The 24,051-nt window shown below is 42.7% G+C and overlaps 1 protein-coding gene across 3 annotated transcripts in view; it reads left to right on the top strand.

Moving 5' to 3' along the window:
• Positions 1-24,051, top strand: part of RTTN (rotatin) — a 324,013-nt gene that overhangs the window by 69,416 nt on the left and 230,546 nt on the right. For all 3 annotated transcript variants that reach the window (XM_075314609.1, XM_075314608.1, XM_075314610.1), the window contains exons 10-13: positions 2,424-2,605; positions 5,263-5,378; positions 5,777-5,947; positions 13,713-13,925. In XM_075314609.1, the coding sequence (XP_075170724.1) occupies positions 2,424-2,605; positions 5,263-5,378; positions 5,777-5,947; positions 13,713-13,925 (682 nt within the window). The remainder of the gene's footprint in view (positions 1-2,423; positions 2,606-5,262; positions 5,379-5,776; positions 5,948-13,712; positions 13,926-24,051) is intronic.

Here is a 24,051-nt window from a genome sequence, read left to right as displayed (position 1 = left end):
GTACAGCAGTACAGTATATGGTACAAGTGATCAAATGATGTTAGGCTAAAGTATATAGGGGGAATTAAAAAGTAAGGAAAAAAATATGTTCATATCACACCCCTCTTCACAGTTTTCATAAAAAGAAATGAAAAAAAAAATCAACTGGTATTGCTGCATCCATAAACAGTCTGGTCTATCCCAATATAAACTTGTGGCCTGATCTGATGAGAGTACCTTTTTCCAAATGTTAGCTATGTGCCCAAAATGGTGTGCAAAAGAAGGTGCTCTGGTCAGATGAGATCAATGTAGAACTTTCTGTGCTAAATGCAAAATGCTAAGTGAAAATATACACTGAACATTACCTTGGAAACACCATCCCCACCATCAAACATGGTGGCAACAGCAACATGCTGTCGGGGATGTTTTTTTTTTAGCCGGAATAGGGAAGCTGGTCAGAGTTGATAGCAAGATGGATTAAGCTAAATATACAGCAAACCTGCAGGAAAACCTATTGGAGGCTATAAAACAACCCCAAGCATGCTGCCAAAGCTACAATGGAATGATTGAGCTCAAAGCATATTCATGTGTTTGGTTCAGTCATAGTCCAGACCTATATCTCGAAAATCTGTGACAAGACTTGAAAATTGCTGGTCACAAATGTTCACCATCCAATCTCACTGAGCTAGAGCTAGGTTGCTCAGAAGAATGGGCAGAATTATCAGCCCCTTGATGTTCAAAGCCATTAGAGACATACCTCAAAAGACTTGCTACAGTACTTACAGCATAAGATGCTTCTACAAATTGACTCAGGGGGTTGAATACAAATGAATATTACAAATTTAGATTTTGAAAATATTTAGAAAGCCATATATAATTTCCTTTACACTTCACAGATAATTGCTACTTAGTGTTGGCATACCACATAAAATCCCAACAAAGTACATTTGTTTGTGTGTGTAATGTGATAAAAGTGTAGAAAAGGTCACAGGGTATGAATAGTTTTTCAAAGTACTGTATCTTACTAGTGTTCTATAGTGAAATTACAGAAAGGAGAAAAAAAGCTTTATTTGTATCCTGTTCCCTTGCTGAGTACTTGGGAGCCCATCAATAGAATGCCGCCCAAATATGTGCCAGCAGCTTATTTTTATAGGATCTACTTTAATTAGATACTAACTTTAAAGGAAATCTGTCTTCATTTTTTGCTGCCTCATCTGAGAGCAGTATATTGTAGGAAAAGATATCCTGAATCCAACAATGTATCACGTAGTTTTCCTTAGTGCAGCAGTTTGGACACAGATTTGTTTAATTGAAGAATGCAACAGAGCTGAAAAATTTGACCTCGCCCACACCATGCTCTCTTTGTATAATGTCTATAGAGAACTGCTTATCAAAGGGGAAGGGGGCGTGGTCAGACTTGTGTTGTCCAGGCAATGATAATTCCAGATGATAACAAAGAGAAGGTATATTATCCCTTATACTGAATAAAACATTAAATACTTTATTATTTTCTAGTTAACAAACCTCCAAAAAAAGCAAAAATGTGACCAAGTGATTTAACCCCTTCACGACCAGGGATGTATCGGTACGGCTTAAATCATGAAGGGGTAATCACCACCGGCTGCTGCAGTGAGATGTTGGCAATCCCTGCACATATCTGCTGATTTGAACAGCAAACGTGCGGCTATCAGGCACGTGTGGATCCGCGATCCACGCGAGCCTGTTAACCCCTTAGATCGCACTGTCAAAATGTGACAGCGCAATTTAAATGGCCACGGTAGGGAACTCTCCTTTCCCCGCTGCCATCGGAGACCCTGTGACGCAATCACTGGGAGCTGATGGTTGCTATGGTAGTGACAGGCCATGTGATGACTCTTGTCCCTATTATGATGTAGTTCCTGTTACAGCCGACAGAGCAGCGGCTCTAACAGGAGTGCTGCATTTTTGCTGATCAGAGCTGTGCAACTCTGATTAATAGAAATGAATCAGTGATCAGACTGCTGATCCTTGTAGTCCTCCAGGGGGACTAGTAAAATAAAAAAAATATAAAAAAAAAATAAAATCTATAAAAGTTCAAATCACCCCCCATTCTCTGCATTGAAAATGATAAAAAATACACATATTTGGTATTGCCGCATTCAGAATTGCTGTCGATCCTTTTGTACTCCCTGGGATATGCCGCTTCTGGACTTCTCTGGTGGCGAATCTTTCATGGAGAGCACAGGAGTTCTCAGCTGAGCGACCTCTCCTGTATATGGGAGAGACGGCTGAGATAGTTGCTGGCCGATACATCATTTATCCCACAGCCATCTAATGTGTACAGATGCTTTATTCTCATAGCAGAATCCTATTGGGTACTCAGAAATCTATCTCTTCTCTACTCATCTGTATTATCTGATGTTAAGTGACACAACGCAATTGAAATGTTTCATTCTTCTTTCAAGTGGTAACAGTATTCAGGCGCACGCAAACTCCCGGACCCCACACTGGTCCCCAATGGACAGAGGCCCTTCAGACCCCACAGAGCTTGAAAATGAAGATGCCTTAGATCTACAATTTCAACAGATCAGTCTGCCTCAGTTTTGTGTTCTTGTTTTGGAAAATGCTGCACCCTTGCTCAAAGCAGGTCTGTTTCCCTTCATTGTCACAATGTAATAAAATAATTGGCAATTCTAGATGATTTCTGGCTTATCTGATTACCTGTAAAATCTGACTCTAAGTTGTAGGATGTAAGGGACACGCAAGACATTCCAAACCCTACAGATATAGTAATTATCTGCATGAGATGACCCTGTATTCATTCTCTTCTTCCATTAGTGGGCTGTGCTGGCATTTACTATGTGTCATAATTAGAACTGATGACATTATATTAATATATAGTGTATATTATATGTCTATAGATACACATATACTGTATTTAATATTAATTAGACAAAATTAGGAATATATGTTCTGGGAATGTATGTTATCCGCAAAGACAAAGGTTTCTCACTTGTCCTTACGGCCAGAACAAGATGTACAGAGACTGTATTTGTGCAGTCTTTTCTGATCTTAGAGTATCTGACTGCTGCAGGCAATCACCAGTTGCAGTGTTATCATTGCAGCCACTAATTGGTTGCAGCAGTTGTATGTCTGTCTTTACCGGAGGAAGAAACTCCGTGTGCAAGAGGGGATCAGCAGGAGTTAAAAGGGGTAAAAAAAAACCAAAACCAAAAACCCTTTTACATGTATGGATAGCATTAACTTAGGAACATCGAGGCTACGTTGTAGCAACTAAATGTGAAATCGTGGAAGTAGTATACTGTCCGCAACTGGGAACTAGGCCACCCGTTCTCAACAGATCCATGGTGCAGGATAAAATAAAAAGACCTGAAGACTTACCTCCTGGACCGGCGCCAATCTTCCAATCTCAGCGCTGTGTCCCCCTGTGGTCCTGTCATACATAGTCAGCCAACTAGCAGCCGCTGATAGACTGTGGCCTTCACTATTTTGCCAGAGCAGCTTTCAATGAAACCGTGTCACATGCATGACCACTGCAACAAGTCAGTAGTGAAGGCTGCAGCTGATCTATTGCTGCTGATTGGCTGTAGTAGTCAGGTCACATTGTCAGGTGACTAGTGGGTCAGAGGAAAGGGGCTAGGTCGGGAGGTCAGTAAACAGTTTCTTTTTGTTTGGTTGTTTGGTTTTTATTTTATGCTGTGCAGTGGCATCGTATTGGACAATGTTTTAAGGCTAATGTGCGCACGCTGCAGTTTTGTTTTTTTCATGCAAAACAACGCACCCTCTGGCCGAAAATGCATGCGTTTTTGGTCCAATGATGGGTATGTTTTTGCACATGCGTTTTTCACTATATTTTCACTATATCCAGTTCAAAAACACAGGTCAGAAATGCAGGAAGGCTATATGCGCACACTGCATCTTTGTGGTGACCACAAAGATCCACGTTATTAGCCTAAAAAAGAAAACACACCCGCGGTAAAAACGCATCCAAAAAACGCATCCTTTTTGTTCACTTTTTTTTGCCGTGTTTTTGTGAATGCGTTTTTTAAAAGAGAAGCAAAATAAGATAGGACAATTGATAGATAGCTAGTATATATAGATAGAAAAAATAGATAAAACATATAGAATAGATAAAAAGAACTTGTAGAATAGTTAATAAGAAGGAACAGAATAGAAAGAAATAACAGAATTGCTCGAATTGACCAGCTATTTTTTTTTTAATTATTTTTTAGTAAAAGAAATTTATATGGGGTCACCCTATTTTTCATATCCAGCACAGGAACAGCAGCAACTGCACGCTGTAACCCTCAGCTGTCTGCTGTGCCTTGGCTGGTTATGAAAAAATGAGGGGATGCTTAATTTATTAAAAAAAAAAAAAAAGACGTCAGGTCCCCCCCCATTTTTCTAAAACCATCCAAGGTGCAGCAGACAACTGTAGGCTGATATTATTAGGGTGGTAAGGGCCTTCATTATTTCGCCTTTTCCAGCCTAAGTATCGCAGCCTGCAACCACCCGAGAAGTGGCGCATCCATTAGATACACCAATTCTGGCACTGGACTCTGCTCTTCCCATTGCCCTGGTGCGATGGCAATCGGAGTAATAAGGAGTTAATGGTAGCCCTTAGCTGCCAAAAAGTCCTAGATTAGTGATGGCAGGCGTCTGAGACACCCCCATCACTAAAAATCAGCCAGCAGTGGCCCGGATTGCCACATCCATTAGATGCGACAGTCCCGGCACTTTACCCAGCTCTTCCCGATTGCCCTGGTGTGGTGGCAATCGGTTTAATAGGGGATTAATTGCAGCCCATAGCTGCCACTAAGTCCTAGATTAGTGATGGCAGGCGTCTGTGACAGCCCAATCACTAATCTGGAAGTGAAAGTAAATAAACACAAACACCCCAAGAATCCTTTATTTGAAATAAAAAACAAAAAAGCACCCTCTTTCACCACTTTATTTACCTTCAAAACACCCCCGCAGGTCCGACGTAATCCACACGAGGTCCCACGACGCTTCCAGCTCTGCTACATCTGAATCTCACAGCGAGAGCCATAGAACATGACTGCTCGCCGTGTAGTCAGGCGGTGACTGAAGGGAACCGCGCGATCAGCGGTGACGTTACTCAGATGGATTCCAGTCACAGCTGGAGTCCTCATAGACTTTGCTGGGGAAGGCAATGCATGCAATTTTGGACAACCAATTGCACCCAAAAACGCGGCAAAAAGAGCAGCGTATCTTATTCCAATTATTAAAATTGTTAATATTTTGTCCCTTTTTTTTATACAGAAAGGCGGAAGCTTTTGATCTTGGTCCTTGAGCTGCTTACTGAAAACTCGGGCCTTCTCTGCGAGGCCATTTCAGAAAATGTCTGGGAGGACGGGAGTCTCATAGGACAGGAACTGGTGAGCGAGCGATATTGTGATTATGCCAAGAGTAATGTATGTGCTAAATATCTCCGCGTCGTGCAATTAAATGATATTAGCAGTCCATCCTATATTAAGTTTGCATCAATATAAACTTGCTGTCCAGGCACTTCTTGGCTCCCGTGGATATAAAGGCCTAGCCTGCCGCCCCGGTTGCTATGGCAACCTAAGAAGGCAAACACTAAGACAATGTCAATAACGCCTTTTATTTCTCTGCTATTTCTTCTTCTTCCAAAGGTTATGCATGGACAGCGGGGCGGCAGAACTTAATTATCAATGATTTTTTTTGGATTTTCTGCTGTACATTGCACACTTCTTATATGATTTAGGCCTTTTCCAGTAATGTAATAAGTGTGTTTTGCCTCTTGCTTTTCCAGAGATGTAAACTGCTTTTCGTGCTTGATGCACTTGGGGAGACTATATTGTATCATAAAAATAGCGGTGGCTGTGAGAAGCCTGACTCCTCTGTTGTGAGCCCCAGAATGGCATTTATCAGCATCTCTCTCTTTACAATGCGACTTCTGCAAACACTTATCCCAGTGGAGAAGGTAAGAGATGAAGAACAAGCCTGAAAAGCACAAACCTTTAAAAGGCTTCTCTCTCCAGATTGTTTTGGTTAATATTAATGCCCCAGGTTATACGCTGCCGGCTTCACTCCACTTTGCAGTTGAAGGTGTTGTGCGACCACTCTCCACACCGAAATTTACAGCTGGGAATAGTTTATCTATATATGCTATTGATCTGTCCATAAAGCATTGTGAAATAATGCAGTGCCAGGGCACATGATATGCAAGTGTAATATCCAGATGTTTATTGCTATACACGATATATTCTGCTCTTGGGGACATACATGCTGAACCAAAATTGGTTTGCTACCATGTATACGTTTTATAGTATTTTTAATGGCGAAGGAAATTATGTAGTTAAAGGAGTATTCCCATTTCCAAGATCCTATCCCATTATGTAGTAGGTGGAATAAGAACAATAATATTGGCAAGTACCTCCAATTAGAAATGTGGTATAGCTCTCCTGATATAGCCATGTCTCTTACCTCATGTGCAGGGCATTTTACCCTACGTACCATATCCATGGTTACAACCATGAGCAACCAACTGACTAAGGCTAAGGACATACTGGCATTTAGCATCCAATTCGAGAACATCTGATGCGTTCTACTATTGACCCCCGGCTTCCATTCTGCTGGGAGTGTGAGCTAAGTGTCAATATACTGTAATGCTATCCTGCGATCTGATCACAGCTGCGGAGGAGATGGAGGGACTAATCTCCCTGTTGCCTCCATTATCAGCTGATGTCATCGCACTGCATTTCGGTGTAATGCCAGTGCAGTGCAATGTTTCTCTTGCACCCATATAAGTCTATGAGTGTGAGTGAAAAAGAATCGGATTCCACCCGCAGCATGCTGCGATTGTGTCCTTGGTCCGATTAGGGCTGAGCAACAAATCACACATGGGAGTGGCCCCATAGAGTAACATTGGTCAGAGCGGAATGCGTTTTTTTTTTTTTTCTTTTTTTGGCACAATCCACTTGCTCCGTATTACTCGCCGTGGTGTGTCCTTACCCATATTGTCGCTGTATAAGTGGATGTAACCATGGATACCTAAGCTGCAATGCTTTGTATATGAGGTAAGAGACATGGATATCAGGAGAACTATGCTACATTTCTAATTGGAGGCATTTGTTATTATTATTATTATTATTATTATTATTACACCTACTACATATTGGGATAGGATCTTGGAGATGGGAATACCCCTTTAAGTCCTGCGCTACTTGACAGACGTTCAGACAGTGCCGTATTCTATAAAACAGTGGTTATTTTATCTATGCGTTTTGAAGTCTCTGACTTCTTGCTCAGGATCAAGAGAAGTCTGAGACTTCAAAACGCATAGATAAAATAAACCAGTGTTGTATTGCATACCGCATTGTCTGAACCTGTGTCGATCAATGTTTCCTTCACCATTGCTTGTTGGAGTCTGCAGTTCTGCAGCAGCTGATTTCTAGCTTTACATGCGATTTTCTTCAGCTCCAAGATGAGCATACACCTGTTTTTGTCCCGGATAAGACCCTACTGTGCCGTTTCCCTTTCAGCTTAGGTTATAGTATTTTTAAAAAATAAATCTGCCCAAAGTTTTCAGATGCCACATAAACATGTGTGTCTGAAGATGACATCATGGAGGGCGTAAACGTGTTCCTTACCAAAATGGTAGCTCCACCTTTGGTTCCACTCACAGATCTTTACAAAAACCAGACTTCCAGTGATTGACCCATTTTTTTCCCTAAGGTTCCCATATACATTAGATCAATATCAGGCTTATTGCCCATCATGTCTGAGGGAGTCCATACAGTTCCCTGATGGTGGCTGACTGTGGGGGGAAGAAGGATCGGGCACATTGCAGCATTCTCAATGATTTTGTTCTCATGTGATTAACATATTGGCATTAACTCCAGTAAAGGACAGATATAAACTGTGAGGCTCCATTCAATGTAGCGGCCGATGCCGAGTAGAGAGAAGGACTGGATCTGCCGTATTCAACATAGCTGCTCATTACAATTCCGATTATTAGATCTGATCAAAGCGAATACAGCTGATTGACTATTGACTCCTATACCAGCAATAGGTCCTCAATATCTTATAACTGGAGAACCCCTCTATGGGCTATGCACCTTTCCTTTCTCAGACACAGTGGCGGTCCAAGCTCATGCATTAAAGGTGAGGTCCAGGACTTAAGATATTTGTGACCGGCACTTAGATTTGACCATCAATCTGAGATGGCTGAAGGATAAGACACAAGCCTCCCCCTCCCATCAGATGATACTGGGGAACTGAAGGTAATTGGGGCTGAGCGGCAGTGGGGTCTGCTGACCGCCCCCACATGTGGGGCAGTAAGTTGTAAGTCCTGGACAATCCCTTTAAATTATTATCGCTGTTCACATGTCTGTGTCAGATGATCCATTTTTGGTGAATGCACCATATACCCTAATCTCTAAAGCCAGTCACTAATAGATAAATGCCACATTGACAATCTATAAAATACCTTCCCACGTTAAAGGGAATCTGTCACAAGGTTTTTTCAATCCCAACCCGTGAGCAATAAGATTAGGGACAGAGATTCCAGTAATGTGTCACTTAAGCTGGTGTCACACTAAGCGACAGCGACAACGACGTCGCTGTTACGTCACCATTTTCGGTGACGTAACAGCGACCTTGTAAGTCGCTGTTATGATTGCTGCTTAGCTGTCAAACACAGCAGAAGCAGCGATCATAACGTCGCTGTGCTACATGTGCAGAGAGCAGGGAGCCGCGCTTAGCGCTGGCTCCTTGCTCTCCTAGGTACAGTACACATCGGGTTAATTAACCCGATGTGTGCTGCAGCTACATGTCACAGTGCAGAGAGCAAGGAGCCGCGCGCACTGCTTAGCGCTGGCTCCTTGCTCTCCTTGCTACAGTATACATCGGGTTAATTACCCGATGCATACTGCAGCCACATGTCACAGTGCAGGAGCCGGCACTGGCAGCAAGAGCGGAGGCTGGTAACCAGCGTAAACATCGGGTAACTAGGGAAAGGTCTTCCCTTGGTTACCCGATGTTTACGCTGGTTACAGCTTACCGCAGCTGCCAGTGCCGGCTCCTGATCGCTTCATTTCGTCGCTCTCTTGCTGTCACACACAGCGATGTGTGTGTCACAGCGGGAGAGTGACGACCAAAAAATGAAGCTGGACATTCAGCAACGACCGGCGACCTCACAGAAGGGGCCAGGTCGTTGCTGGATGTCACACACAGCGACAGCGACGGGACGTCGCTGCAACGTCACAGAAAATGGTGACGTAGCAGCGACGTCGTTGTCGTCGTCGTTATGTGTGACACCAGCTTTACTGGCCTGATTGATGCAGTTTTTTTTATTATATCATTGTTTTATCTGTGGCAGATGTACCAATTCTCAGAATGCTGAGCTCTGTGTAGCCCTGCCCACACCTCTGATTGACAGCTTTCTGTGTACACTGTGCATAAGTGGAAAGCTGTCAACCAATAGTGGGAGTGGGGTTATATAGGGCTTGTGAATATAGAGGACTATATGGCAGCAGGTTCACTAGTTCTCTAATGATAATCTCCTGTTGATAACAGTGATTTTATCAAAACTACACTAAGCAGGCCAATAAGTGACACATCACTGTAATCTGGGTCTCCATCTCTGCATTATGCTTCTCACAGATTAGGTGGCAAAACCTGGTGACAGCTTCCCTTTAGGTGAACTGATCTGGCTGATGAGGACAGCGCCTCCACTCTTTCTTTGCACTGGTTTTGCTTTCCTAATAATGGATTACCGCCTCTCCGCATATAAAGATGTTATTGTCTTTGTTTCTTCACTAAAGTAAAATTCTGTCTTTTGTTCTTCCACATATCTTTCACGCCTTGCATTATATCATATAGTGTTTCCTGGGCTCGATTTCACTTCAACATCGCTTGTATAATACATAGTGCTAGAATACTAATTGCAACCCTGTAAGAGATGTATAGATAGAAGTTCCATGTTTGCTGGATGGTTTCCCATTGAATATTGTTCTGATCATCCAAAATACAGTTGTAATTTCCTTTTTCTACAACATCTTGAGCTTCTCTCTGTTTTTCGTTGGGTTGCCGTCTTGTAGAGTTTCCTGCGTCTCGTGCTATTCCTGGGCCTCTGCTGCCCTCTGCCTGTCCACATATCTGCTGCACGCGTTTTACTTTATTGTACCTGCTCTTTTTCACATAGTGCTCGTTTGATCATGTAAACCCTAAATATCTTAATTACAGTCACTTATTCTAGCAATTTAAGATATAGGAAATACATTTTTAACCCTTTGCCGCAAGTGGACGTTCACATTCATCCTTTTTGTGCGTTCAGAATCTGCTGGTAATCCATCCAGAACGGTATACAATAGGTGCCAGCATTTGTTTCAGGAAAGAAGTGACATTTTTGGTATCGCCACATACGTAGCGGTCCAAACTGTTTATCACATTATTTATCCCTTGTGGAGACTATAGACAACTACATCTCCCCACCCCACACACACATGAAATCCACACACTGCTTGGATATATGGTTGTATATGTGGTTGTGTATGCATGTGTATATATTGTATGTGTGTGTGTGTGTATGTATGTATGTGTATATATGTATGTGTATATATATATATATATATATATATGTGGACCCCCACTTTCCCCCAACATTTGGAGGGAAAAAAAGGTTATATATATATATATATATATATATATATATATATACACATACACATATATATATATATATATATATATACACACACATATATATATATATATATATATGTATGTGTGTGTATATATATATATGTGTGTGTGTGTATATATATATATATGTGTGTGTGTGTATATGTGTATATATATATATATATATATATATATATATATATATATAGATATATATATATATATATATATATCTATATATATATATATATATATATATATATATATATATATATATATATATATATATATATATATATAACCTTTTTTTTTTCCTCCAAATGTTGGGGGAAAGTGGGGGGTGTGTCTTATGGTCTGACTGTGGGTGCTGCGGTGGAGCGGGTCATCGGGGGCACGAGCAGGCTGTAGCAGCCTGCCGTGACCACGTGGGCCCGCTCATTTAATATGCACGCCCATCCTCCCGCCCCTCTCTCAGCGCTGAACCCGGCACTGACAGGTTTTCGGGATGATGGGCGAGGGATAAACAGTCGGCCCGCATGATCACCCCTGGCAACTGCAGCCTGGAGTGATCATGTGCGGCTGTATTCACTGCCCCCTGCGCATCATCATCAGTGCGGGGGGCAGTGAATCAGTACACATTACTCACCGTCCCCTGCATCATTGCGATCTCATGTCTGTGCCGGTCAGCTGACTTGCGTGGAGGCTAGCGCCGGCCACACGTGTCCACACGCAGCTGCCGGCACAGACCACCGGAGGACATCGCGATGCTGCAGGGAGACGGGGACGGCTCCACTCAGCGGTGCTGCCGCTGACCTAGTCAGTAAGAGGAGCGGTGCTGCAGGGAGTGAGGTAAGGTGAGTATGAACGTTTATTTTTTTTATGTGCCACAGGATGCGGCCATACACCAGGATGAGGGTATATTATGAGCAGCATGGGGGAGTATATGAGCAGGATGAGGGTATATAGCAGCATGGGGAGTATATGAGCAGCATGGGGAGTATATGAACAGGCTGGGGAGTATATGAGCAGGACATTAATCCATAACAGTGTCCGCAGCAGATCCTCGCCCCATAAGTGTGTCATGACCACATTTTTTGCTTAAAATTTTATTTTCCTATTTTCCTCCTCTAAAACCAGGGTGCGTCCTATGGTCCGGTGCGTCTTATAGTCTGAAAAATACGGTGTGTGTGTATATATATATATATATATATATATATATATATATATATATATATATATATATATATATATATATATATATATATATACACACCGTATTTTTCAGACTATAAGACGCCTTATAGTCTGAAAAATACGGTGTGTATATATATGTGTATGTATGTATGTATGTATGTATGTATATATATATATATATATATATATATATATATATATATATATATATATATATATATATATATATATATATATATATATATATATATATATATATATATATATATACACACCGTATTTTTCAGACTATAAGACGCACCGGACCATAGGACGCACCCTGGTTTTAGAGGAGGAAAATAGGAAAATAAAATTTTAAGCAAAAAATGTGGTCATGACACACTTATGGGGCGAGGATCTGCTGCGGACACTGTTATGGGGTAATGTCCTGCTCATATACTCCCCAGCCTGTTCATATACTCCCCATGCTGCTCATATACTCCCCATGCTGCTCATATACCCTCATCCTGCTCATATACTCCCCCATGCTGCTCATAATATACCCCTATCCTGCTATATACCCTCATCCTGGTGTATGGCCGCATCCTGTGGCACATAAAAAAAATAAACGTTCATACTCACCTTACCTCACTCCCTGCAGCACCGCTCCTCTTACTGACTAGGTCAGCGGCAGCACCGCTGAGTGGAGCCGTCCCCGTCTCCCTGCAGCATCGCGATGTACTCCGGTGGTCTGTGCCGGCAGCTGCGTGTGGACACGTGTGGCCGGCGCTAGCCTCCACGCAAGTCAGCTGACCGGCACAGACATGAGATCGCAATGATGCAGGGGACGGTGAGTAATGTGTACTGATTCACTGCCCCCCGCACTGATGATGATGCGCAGGGGGCAGTGAATACAGCCGCACATGATCACTCCAGGCTGCAATATTTGTTCATATTATGGTGACACAAACCATTATTGTTACATAAACATCCCCGTGATGTTTATCACCCTCTTAATAAATGCGACAGGAAATGTTAATCACGCAGCGGATATGGTAATAGCAAGATAAAAAACGTCAGCGGAATTGCTATTTTTTTTTTTAGACTATTATATATTTTATATAGTAAGTTAAATGGCATTATTTAAAAAAAAATGCAACTTGGTAACCTAACCAGCCTTAGTACAGCTGTGTCGAAAGGAAAAAAATATCATGGGTTTTAGAAGTCGAGGCTGAAAAAATAAGAGAAAAATGCCCTGTTCCTGATGGTGAAAGAGCCCCCCGCTCTGTTTGCATAGTATTCACTCTCCACCTCTGCTCCGCCGTTGTTGGCGCTCGCTCGTAATTCCAATTCAGAACGGTTTTGTACATCCGATCAAGTTTTCACAAACTGCCGGATTTAAAGGAAGCAAAACATCCTTTGTGATAGATTTGTGCTTCACTCCAGTGGCTTAAAAATAATGAGGACAGCATGGATAGGTTGATATTCTGCTCATATTCCTAGTCATTGAAAATACATGCTGTGCTAAGCACATTAAGTCACAAAAGTGACTCCCTTTAGTGGGGTTGATTTCTGAAGACATTACAGTAGAGCTAGGAATTATAATCAGCTCCGGCAATATTCCATAGAAAGCTCGAGAGCTCACTGAACAAGCTTCTCCAAATTGGTCCTTAAGGGAACTGCACTGGGCACATTGATGGCGGGATTTTATGTCTTTGTGTCTCACAATGAAATATTTAAATATAATGCTTCTCAATAAAATATTTAAATATTAGTAAAATTGGGGCTGTAGCCGACGGTGGGCGCCGAGCACAGAGTCTTGACCTTATTGAAGTGTGTTATATGTATGGAGGTTTTTTACATGTTTGTTCTTTTCTCTTTTTGTTAAGGCAAATCATGTGTTGCCGGAGAGTCTGATGAATGCTTTGTTTCTCTTATCTGTCGACCTGCCGTTTCGTACGGCATACCCCAGTGTTCATGAATCCGTTATAGCTTTTATGGAGCAGCTGAATTCTGAAGACTATTGGGTCTATAAACAAGCCTCGGAGACCGCCTACTCAATTGAATGTACAACTTCTTTTATGTCCTGCTCCACAAAAGAGGTTTGTACAGAGCATGTAGATATAATCTGAAATCCAAACTATATATGTATGTCTTCATATAATAGTATACATGCACTTAATATTGCCTATTTTAGCTTTATAACGTGAAGAAATGAAATGCCTATTTCAGAAAGAATCATTTTTACCTACACTTGACTGATTCAATAACTACCATACGCACTGCAGTCAACCATTCTAGCAATTACAGTGTGTCCTGTCAGTCATACTCCTGAGGATCTAACATTTATCACTAGAGATGAATGAATACATCTCCAGTCCCGTAATCCAGCATCCAGGTCAGTAGTTTGAAGTCACTGGGCCTCCTACAAGACTGCGTACGTTGCTCCTATGTTGATTAGCGTGCCTGGCTGCATGTTATGTGTGTATCACGAAGCAGTTATGACTAGTGCCCTGCGAGCTCGATCGCGTATCAGGTGCTCCGACAAGACTCGAGTACAAAGTATAATGGCGGTCAGTAGAAACCTCAAGCATTCCATCCAATAGCCACGGAATACTGGTTGACCGCTGGTCTAAGGTCCTGAAAATCTATTTACTCCTCTTTATTTATCACCTAGTGGATCCAAATATGTTTTTTCTCTACTTGTCTCTAAACTTGACATAAATATTTCATATGATTAAAGGGAACCTGTCACCTAAAATATGCGTTCTGACCTATCAGCAGACGCATGTGTGCCCTAATTACACCTCCCGACCCATCCATGTGTTATAAAATTGTATAATATGAAAGTAATAAACGTTTTATTACCTTCATATTTCCGATGTGAATAGCAGTGAATATGGACAAAGGGGCGGCGCCTTGCCCCTGCATACTTTCCTTGGTATCATGCCCCTGTGGGCGTGATACCATGGAGTCACATGAGCAACGTCCCCGTCGCTCATTCTATCGTTTATACTTACGTTTAAACTTACCATTGCGGCAGGCTTCTCTTCCGGGTTCTCCTTGTCAGTTTCAGAGTCGCACTGCGCATCTGAATCCGGCGCGTGAACACCCGGAAACGAAGCCTGCCACAATGCACGCAGGATAGAATGAGCGACGGGGACGTTGCTCATGTGACTCCATGGTATAACGCCCACAGGGGCATGACACCACGGAAAGTATGCAGGGCAAGGCGCCGCCACTGTGACCATATTCCCTGCTATTTACATAGGAAATATGAAGGTAATAAAACGTTTTTTTTTTTATTACTTTCATATTATACAATTTTATAACACAAGGATGGGTAGGGAGGTGTAATTGGGGCACACATGCGTCTGCTGATAGGTCAGAACACATATTTTAGGTGACAGGTTCCCTTTAATAAATGCCTATACCAGCATGAATGCCATGCTGCATCGGTCTGTCACTCAGGCTCCCCTATAAATAAAATCTTTTACCTATATGCCTTTTACAGAGGCCAACCATCACTGATAGGCTCTCACACTTTTTTTTTTTTTTTTAAAAGAATATATACCTTTTTTTTTTTTTTTTTTTTAATTTGATTGCTTGAGATCGAATTGATGTCAGGACCAATTGTATCAAGGGTGAACACAACTGTAGATGACAGGTTCCTTGCTTCTTTTACCATTTAAATTGGGAATTTTAATGATGTAATGCTATGACACATCTTTAGGACACCATCATGTTCTGATATGTGATGGTTGGACCTCTTGGTCTTTCATCAATCAGGCCATCCATTGTGTAGGGACTTTTAATGTGTGAGGTCAATGTGTACAGTAATTGTGGACATTTGGATTTGGGAGCATTGCTGTGTAGGAAACCATATCACTTAGCTAGTGTTATGAGCCCTTAATAGGGTTTATCTAACAAATAGAATAGAAACAATTCTGAAGTGATCAACATCATTACTTCAACCACATTAGTGTTGATAACACTGTTCTCATGTGTAATTTCCCCCACTTTCAGCCTCATTCACTCTTCTGCAATTTTGGTCCTGTCTCCCCCAGTGGTCGGGCAGCAGACTGCCCCATGTGAATTTCCCAAAAGTGTATTGCAGTGTGTTTCTTCTTACTCCTTATCTCCGGTCTCACTCCTGCCTATGTTTTCCTCTTACACTGCAGTCCATTTCTGTCTACTCTTCATCTCCGATATCGTTTATGTTTATGTTCTACTCTTCTTACATTGTTTTCCACTTCTGCTTACTCCTCATGTCTAGTCTCACTCCTGCCTATGTTCTCTTCCTACATTTCAGTCCATTTCTGTTTACGACTCGCCTCCGGTCTCACTCCTGTATATGTTCTCTTCTTACATTGCAGTCCATTTCTGTCTACTCTTTATCTCCGGTCTGACTCCTGTCTATGTTCTCCTCTTCTTACAATGTAGTCCACTTCTGCTTACTCCTCATGTCCGGTCTCACTGCTGCCTATGCTCTCCTCTTCCTACATTGCAGTTCATTTATGCTCACTCCTCATATCTGCTCTCACTTCTGTCTATGCTCTCTTCTTACATTACAGTTTACTCTTTATATCCGGTCTCACTGTTGTCTATGTTCTCTTACACTGCAGTCCGTTTCTGCTTGTTTCTCATCTCCGGGCTCACTCCTGTCTATGTTCTCTTCTTCTTACATTGCAGTCCATTTATGTTTATGTGACACCCCTGATCTTATCAGGGTGTCACAGGGAACTGCACTCCTTTTTCTTTTGGTGCAGAACTCCTCCTCCATGGTTCTGGGATCCTAACTATTGGTATTGCTTCCATCAGCATTCCAATCCTAGCTACATCTTACACCACACCCTGTCAGGCACACCAGTGGGTGGTCTAGCTGGAAAAGGGCCACCCGCCTAGGGGTCAGGCAGACTGGTGGGGCGGGTCATAGTCAGTTGAGTAGTAGCCCTCAAAGAGTGAGGAGCTGGAGGGAGTTGTAGCTCCCTGGGAGACGTTGGCTAGGTCGCAGACGGTGGTCTGGGACCGGAGGAGTTGGAGACCCGGTCGTAGGGTTTTGGAGAAGAGTGCCCAGACTTAGTTTTGGAGAACGGTTGGCACCGGAAAATCTAGTAACCGGACTGGTACCGAGCACAGCGGGGTACTGGACCCTAGATCTCGGAGTAGCTTCACGCAACCTGATAATTAAACTGTGGAGGATAGTCTCTTTATGAACTTTCCCTAAGAGCTCAGAAATTGAAGGCACCAACACAGAGTGGGATAGGGCTTTCCAGCTTATGCAGCCCACTGAAATCCCAAGTGTCAGCCATAGAGAGCACAGCTCCTCTTTTTAACTATAGGGAGCGGGACCCCGACAGCTTTAGGCTAAGGGGTCACTCAGAAACGTCTAAACACAGTGCATGGAGTCAGGTCCAGAACCATCAGCAATACCGACGGGGACGGATTTCCGGACGAGCTTCCCCGAGTGGCAGCGGCACCCAGAGACTTGGTTTACTCCTGTGTCAGAGTCTGCTTAAAGGTCGCACCAACGTCCATACGGCCTGAGTGAGTACGCTGCTCCTCCCTGAGTCTGCCTGCCTAGCCTGCACCACGGTTCTTTACACCTTCCACCATCCTGAGGTCCATGGCCTCCCCTACCCGTGGAGGGATAGTCATCTGGCTGCCCCGTTCCATCTCCCCCAAGCACTCCCATCGGCAGCGGCGGTACTCCCCTTACCGCGAACTACATTTGGCGTCATGAACACTAATCCCCTGTGAATAGTCCCCTTTTATTTTTGAGTGTCCGGAGACCCTCAAGTCACAGCAACCCTGGATCCGAGCAATCCGACTGCTGCATTGGCGGTACATTTACACCTCATCTTCGGTCTCACTCCTGTTTATGTTCTCCTCTTACATTGCAGTCTGTGTCTTCTTACTCCTTATCTCTGGTCTCACTCCTGTCAGTTTTCTCTTCTTTATGTCCTCCTCTTCTTACAGTGCAATCCATTTCTGCCTATTCCTCATCTCCGGCTCACTCCTGTTTATGTTCTCTTCTTCTTACATTGCAGTCTGTGTCCTCTTACTCCTCCTCTCCGGTCTCACTCCTATTTTAGGTTCTCCTTTTCTTACATGTACTTCACATGCCCTCGCTCTTCTCTCTTTACCACATAGTATCAGCAGCCTCACTTTCAGATCACAGTTCACGACTAGGAGGGACAGAGTGGGTAAACTACTCAGCATATGTCCACCACTGCAGCCAGAGATGGCACAATGCACTGTGACAGGTGAAAATATACTATATTCACAAAACCACATACGATTTTTAATTGATATTCCACTGACACACTGGATTAAGTTTTGAAAAATTTTATTTTGGGAGATAAACTCAGACCTGGGGTCCATTGTTCAAGTTGAATTGAGTGAAACTCTAGAGATGACCACAGATGAAACTGTGCCTGGTGGGGAAGTGCATTCTGGGAATTATGAAAGTAAGCAACTCAGAGTCAGAGGAGAGTAGTGTGGTACTTCCCCCTCCCACCTAAAACCAATGTGTTTCAGTATTTTTTTTATTTTTTTTTTTTAATATGAACACTTTCATTATAAAATAATAAACTATACATCACACTATTGTTTTATAAATTGCTAACTGGAATTTATAAAGAACTAGCTGTAGTACCCGGCATTGCTCAGGACAATAACTAAGTCCCACTCTCCCTCTCTGCCACTCTCCCTCTCTCTCTGCCACTCTCCCTCTCTCTCTGCCAAGCTCTCTCTCTGCCACGCTCCCTCTCTGCCACGCTCCCTCTCTGCCACGCTCCCTCTCTGCCACGCTCCCTCTCTGCCACGCTCCCTCTCTGCCACGCTCCCTCTCTGCCACTTTATTGCGTTTTCTCTCCTTCACCACTGAAATCATATTAACTGATACATAAGCTGTCTTATTCTAAGAATGGTTGCTATAAGCAGCAAAGGACAATCAGAGCTCCTATTAATGACCTGTAGTAAAAGAGAAGCAGAGGTGTGATTGTTTGCTATAGCCTGGATATTTATCAGGTGGTCTAACTGTCAAAACAGCCAATATATTTCCTCACACATGCAAACAGTAAAAGTAACTAAGCATTTTTTTTGTCGAATAACTGTAAAGTACGGGGTTAAAATTTCTCCTCAAAACAGTCTAGAACGTTCTGAGTCAAATGAGATGTCTATGCAAAATTTTGTGATTTGTAAATGCAAGGGTGCGGATTCCTTTAGCAGACACACATACACATGCACACACATACATACATACATACATACATACACACATACACACATACACACATACACAACTTTATATATTAAATGTATCAGTTTTAAACATTACAGGGGTCTTCGCTGCATTTTGCTTGGTTACTAAAGAGCCTTTAGAATCTTCCCTAGTTTGGATTTAACATATAGTTGGATAGGAGCTTTTTAAATCCATCAAGTAAGTCCCCAAGTGTCAGCCGCAGGTGGCCAGAACCGTATTGATCAAAGAAGACGGAGTTTGGAATTCTGTATCAGAATAATGACTTTCTAACTATTATGAAGGTTAATCATCAGGTAATGCCTAGGACGGTATCTAGAGGGCACACTTAAATGAACACTAAGCCTAGTAATAAAATAAATGGTAAATGTAAAGTGGTGATGATCTTACCTGCACAGTTTGTGTGTTTGCAGCATCCTCTATGTACTTTAAATAAACAGTCTTGTACAAACCCTGCAAATAACCTGGGATCATTTTTTGCATATTTCTCCCATGATTGTGGGTGCAGGGGGAGGGAATATGGCTGATCTCTAGGGTCAAATGGCCACTGTTTATCAGCCATATCCATCAGTCCTATATACAGCACGTATGTGTACCACCATGATGCTCCATTCAAGTTAATCAGGAAAAATGGATGATTGGAATCTCCAGTGGATCTGCTCACACTCAGAGCTTTACCACCTATTCTGTAGATAAGTGATGAGGATCTTTTATAAAAACAAAACAAAAAACATCAACTTGTGGTTGCAGCAACCAGGTGTTAACATAAAGCAGTGGTTCCCAGCCTTTTTATTGTAAAAGGGTTTTCCACCAACTAAGTATATTTTACCCAATAGATCTTGGAATAATAATAATTTCCACAATTGAATGTGCTATAAAAAAATGTTCCTGTGCTGAGCTAATCTTATAAATGTGTCCTGACTATCTACTTTGTAATGGCCCTGTCTGATCATAAACCGTAGTTTCCCGAAAATAAGACCGGGTCTTATATTATTTTTTGCTCCGAAAGATGCGCTAGGGCTAATTTTCAGGGGATATCTTATATAGTCTGCTACCGATTTTTGATGTCTAATGTCTTTGATGAAGTGTCCTGGTGTATTCTTTACCTCTTTTAGCTGTTTGGACACTTCCTTATGTAACCACATCTAGGGCTTATTTTTGGAGTAGGGCTTATATGTTAAGCATACTCCAAAAAGCTCAAAATATTAATACTTGGGCTTATTTTTGGGATAGGTCTTATTTTTGGGGAAACAGAGTAGGAACATAGTCTGATACCATATCCCTTGGGCTGAGAAATAAGCAAAAGAGTATACACACATTACAGCAGGAGATCACAGCTGATTCTTTTGTGAGGTAAAACATTTCCCTGCCCGTTTTCAAACATGTTTTACCTCCCAGAAAGAATCACCTGTGATCCCGTGCTGTCTTGTCTGTGTACTTTTTTTTTTGCTTCCTTCTCAGCCAAGTACATGTGATATGGTGTGACTATGTTCCTGTACGGTCAGACATAGCCATTACAGAGTATATAACAGAGGCACATGTGTAAGATTGCTTCAGTACAGGATCTTTTTTCTTCTTTAGGCTAGTTTCACACTTGCGTTGAACGGCATCCGTTGCATTGCGTTGTGTGCGGTTGCAACGGATGCGTTGCATATAGTGGCACAACGGATCGTACAAAACAACGCAAAGCTTTTATTTATTTATTTATTTATTTTTTTCCTTCTTTACAGTTTTACCGGCAGCAGACTATTGTGAACGATCAGCTGATCGCTCTCAATAGCCGGCTGCCGGGCGCTCATCTGAGCGCTCTCACATGCCGGCGGCCGGTTGATCAGCTGATCGTTCGGCCGCCGAGAATGTGTGCGGGGGGCGGAGTGCAGTGTGGGTGGAGCCGAGCGGGCCATGGCGCTGAGGACAGGTTGTGTGTGTGTGTGTGTGTGTGTACATACATGCGGAGTGTAGCGCGGGAGGGAGCGGAGGCAAGCGGGGAAGTCTGGCTCACTGCACACGTAGCGAGGGTAAATATCGGCAAAGCACTTTGCTTGGTTACCCGATATTTACCTTGGTTACGGGTGCAGGGAGCCAGAGAGAGCATGCGCAGTGAAATCCTACGGATTGCGCTGCTCAAAAAAAGTTACATGCTGCGTTCCTCCCGCCCGGCGCAGCGTCAAAATAACGACGCTGCGTCGTCTAGTGGATGCAACGCTGACACTTGCGTTACAGTGCGTCGTCCATACAAGTCTATGGAGAATAGCGCAGTGCGTTAACGGACTGCGCTATTCTCCATAGTGACGGACTGCGCTGAACGCAAGTGTGAAAGTACCCTTATACACATCCTATCTTGGAACTTGTTGTTATCATTTTATTACAAAGTACATTTTAAAACAACCGCTTTAAGAGCCATATTCATCTCTTAAGCTGGGTTTACACACTGCAACATCGCAAAGGACATCGCTGTAACGTCACCGGTTTGGTGACGCAATAGCTATGGGGAGATAAGGTATGCACACCAGTGACTATGTAAGGGGAATACATGGAATAGCAGAAACTGCTGTGTGAATACTGACATGAAAAATTCAATAGCTATATGTAAGGATGAAATGTGAAAAATGGAATCTGCATTACTGCCATGAATATATGAATAAAGAGAAATTTAGCTACTGAATTGATCAATGCAATAGAGCCCCAACACTACGCCAAAGTATTTCTCTACGTTGGGGTCCCTAGCTTGTGTGTGTCCTCTCATGCAGTTAAAAAACTTACCGTGTATGGGAAGCTGAGACCCAGGCTATATATACGATGTGGATTGGCAATAGGTGTGTATGGGGAGGGTTCCCAAACGAAAAACAACTAACAAATAAGAAATAACGTTTGGAACTCCATTCTATGTCTGAACTGGGTGCAAAAACCTAAAAAACATCACTATGGGGAGATAAGGTATGCACACCAGTGACTATGTAAGGGGAATACATGGAATGTATTCTCCCCACACACACCTATTGCCAATCCACATCGTATATATAGCCTGGGTCTCAGCTTCCCATACACGGTAAGTTTTTTAACTGCATGAGAGGACACACACAAGCTAGGGACCCCAACGTAGAGAAATACTTTGGCGTAGTGTTGGGGCTCTATTGCATTGATCAATTCAGTAGCTAAATTTCTCTTTATTCATATATTCATGGCAGTAATGCAGGTTCCATTTTTCACATTTCATCCTTACATATAGCTATTGAATTTTTCATGTCAGTATTCACACAGCAGTTTCTGCTATTCCATGTATTCCCCTTACATAGTCACTGGTGTGCATACCTTATCTCCCCATAGTGATGTTTTTTAGGTTTTTGCACCCAGTTCAGACATAGAATGGAGTTCCAAACGTTATTTCTTATTTGGTGACGCAATAGCGACCTCCCTAAGTCTCTGCTAAGTCTCTGGTGAGCGTTCAAACAGGCAAACCTGGCCAACAACTCAACAGCGATCCGGACCTGCAGAGCGACCCAGCTGGTTGTTTGGGGACGTTGATAAGCAGCCTTTTGAAAGGGAAGTTGCTAACAAAGTCGCTCAAAGTCTTCACACACTGAAACTTCATGCTGCACAGCGGGAAACAAAGGACCTAGGAATGGTCCTGAACGATTTGTAACGATTACAACTTCACAGCAGGGGCCAGGTCGCTGATAGGTTTCACACACTGCAACATCGCAAACAACATCGCTATTGCATCACAAAACCGGTGACGTTACAGCGATGTCGTTTGAGATGTTGCAGTGTGTAAACCCAGCTTTAGAGACTGTCGGGAGCCACACATATAGCCCCCTGAATAATGACATACTTGCTGCACCTCCCACAATAGTGAAAGCCAGTGCCCACTGTTAACAATATAATCACGCTGCGACCACGTGCCCTCCTTCTTCTCTTATAGGCAGTATTCTTATATTTAGGCGTTCCCACCTTGCCCTCTCTGTTTGGATGGAGTGCTTGATGCAAGAATACCATCACTTCTAGAATCAAGCAACCCTTTAATGGGCAGTATCATCCCTTCTCCAGCTTGAAATATTAGCTGATTACCCCTATACCCAGTATATGTGGGTCCAGATCTGACCTTCTCTGCAGGGAGAGTCTCAAAAGTCACTATCTGGAGACCGGCTCTAAACCTGATAGGAATGCACCAAACTGGCAGACAGTGAGCCACACATCATAGGTCCCCCCGCGCCACATGTTGGGGACCCCTGATCCAGAGACCTAGTGCTATAGTTATTTCTCGTATATGGAGATATGCTCCTATTATTTTCTTCTGCTGGATTTTAAGAATGTGTTTTTTTACAGCATTTCTTATTTAAATAAAATAAAAATTCAAAAAAGATAAAAAAAAATAAAGTTGAAGTATAAAGCATAATATGACCTAGACTGTGTGCCACCCATCATTGGGCTTCTTTTGGATCTTCTGGGCTCCCTAATGTCTGTGTGATGGATAACTGCTCGTTCAGTGCTCCAGATTTCCGTCTCCCTGCACATTTGAGAGAATCTATATCACGGCGTTAGTAATTTTCCCCTTCAAGACTCGCACAGAAAATTTTCAAAATATAGACTGTTGGGACTAAATAACACCAGCCCAAATTATAAGTGTCCCCTGCCTTCATTTTTTTAGGGGCCATTTGCCATATTACACTTTAATGGAAGCAATATGTTCCTTCTCCTTGATGAATAAATGACTAAAGCGCACTTTTTCTCACTGCCTTAGGGAGCATTGATCTTTGGAAATAGTGCCTTCTTTTGATCAGGCTATTGCCATGCTGTCAAGTGGTGGGAATGTTCCCTCGGCACCTATGAAACATGTTATTATAGACCTCGGAGCAGGAATGAAGGATTTCTCCCCCCTCCCTCACACGAGTCAGTTTACTGGCAGAGCTCTGCTAAATATAGTGTATTTAACAGTATACGGCATATGCTTCTCCAATGGCGTT

The sequence above is a fragment of the Anomaloglossus baeobatrachus genome, chromosome 6, assembly GCF_048569485.1.
Source record: "Anomaloglossus baeobatrachus isolate aAnoBae1 chromosome 6, aAnoBae1.hap1, whole genome shotgun sequence".
Lineage (NCBI taxonomy): Eukaryota > Metazoa > Chordata > Amphibia > Anura > Aromobatidae > Anomaloglossus > Anomaloglossus baeobatrachus.
This window is presented reverse-complemented; position numbering and strand designations above follow the sequence as displayed.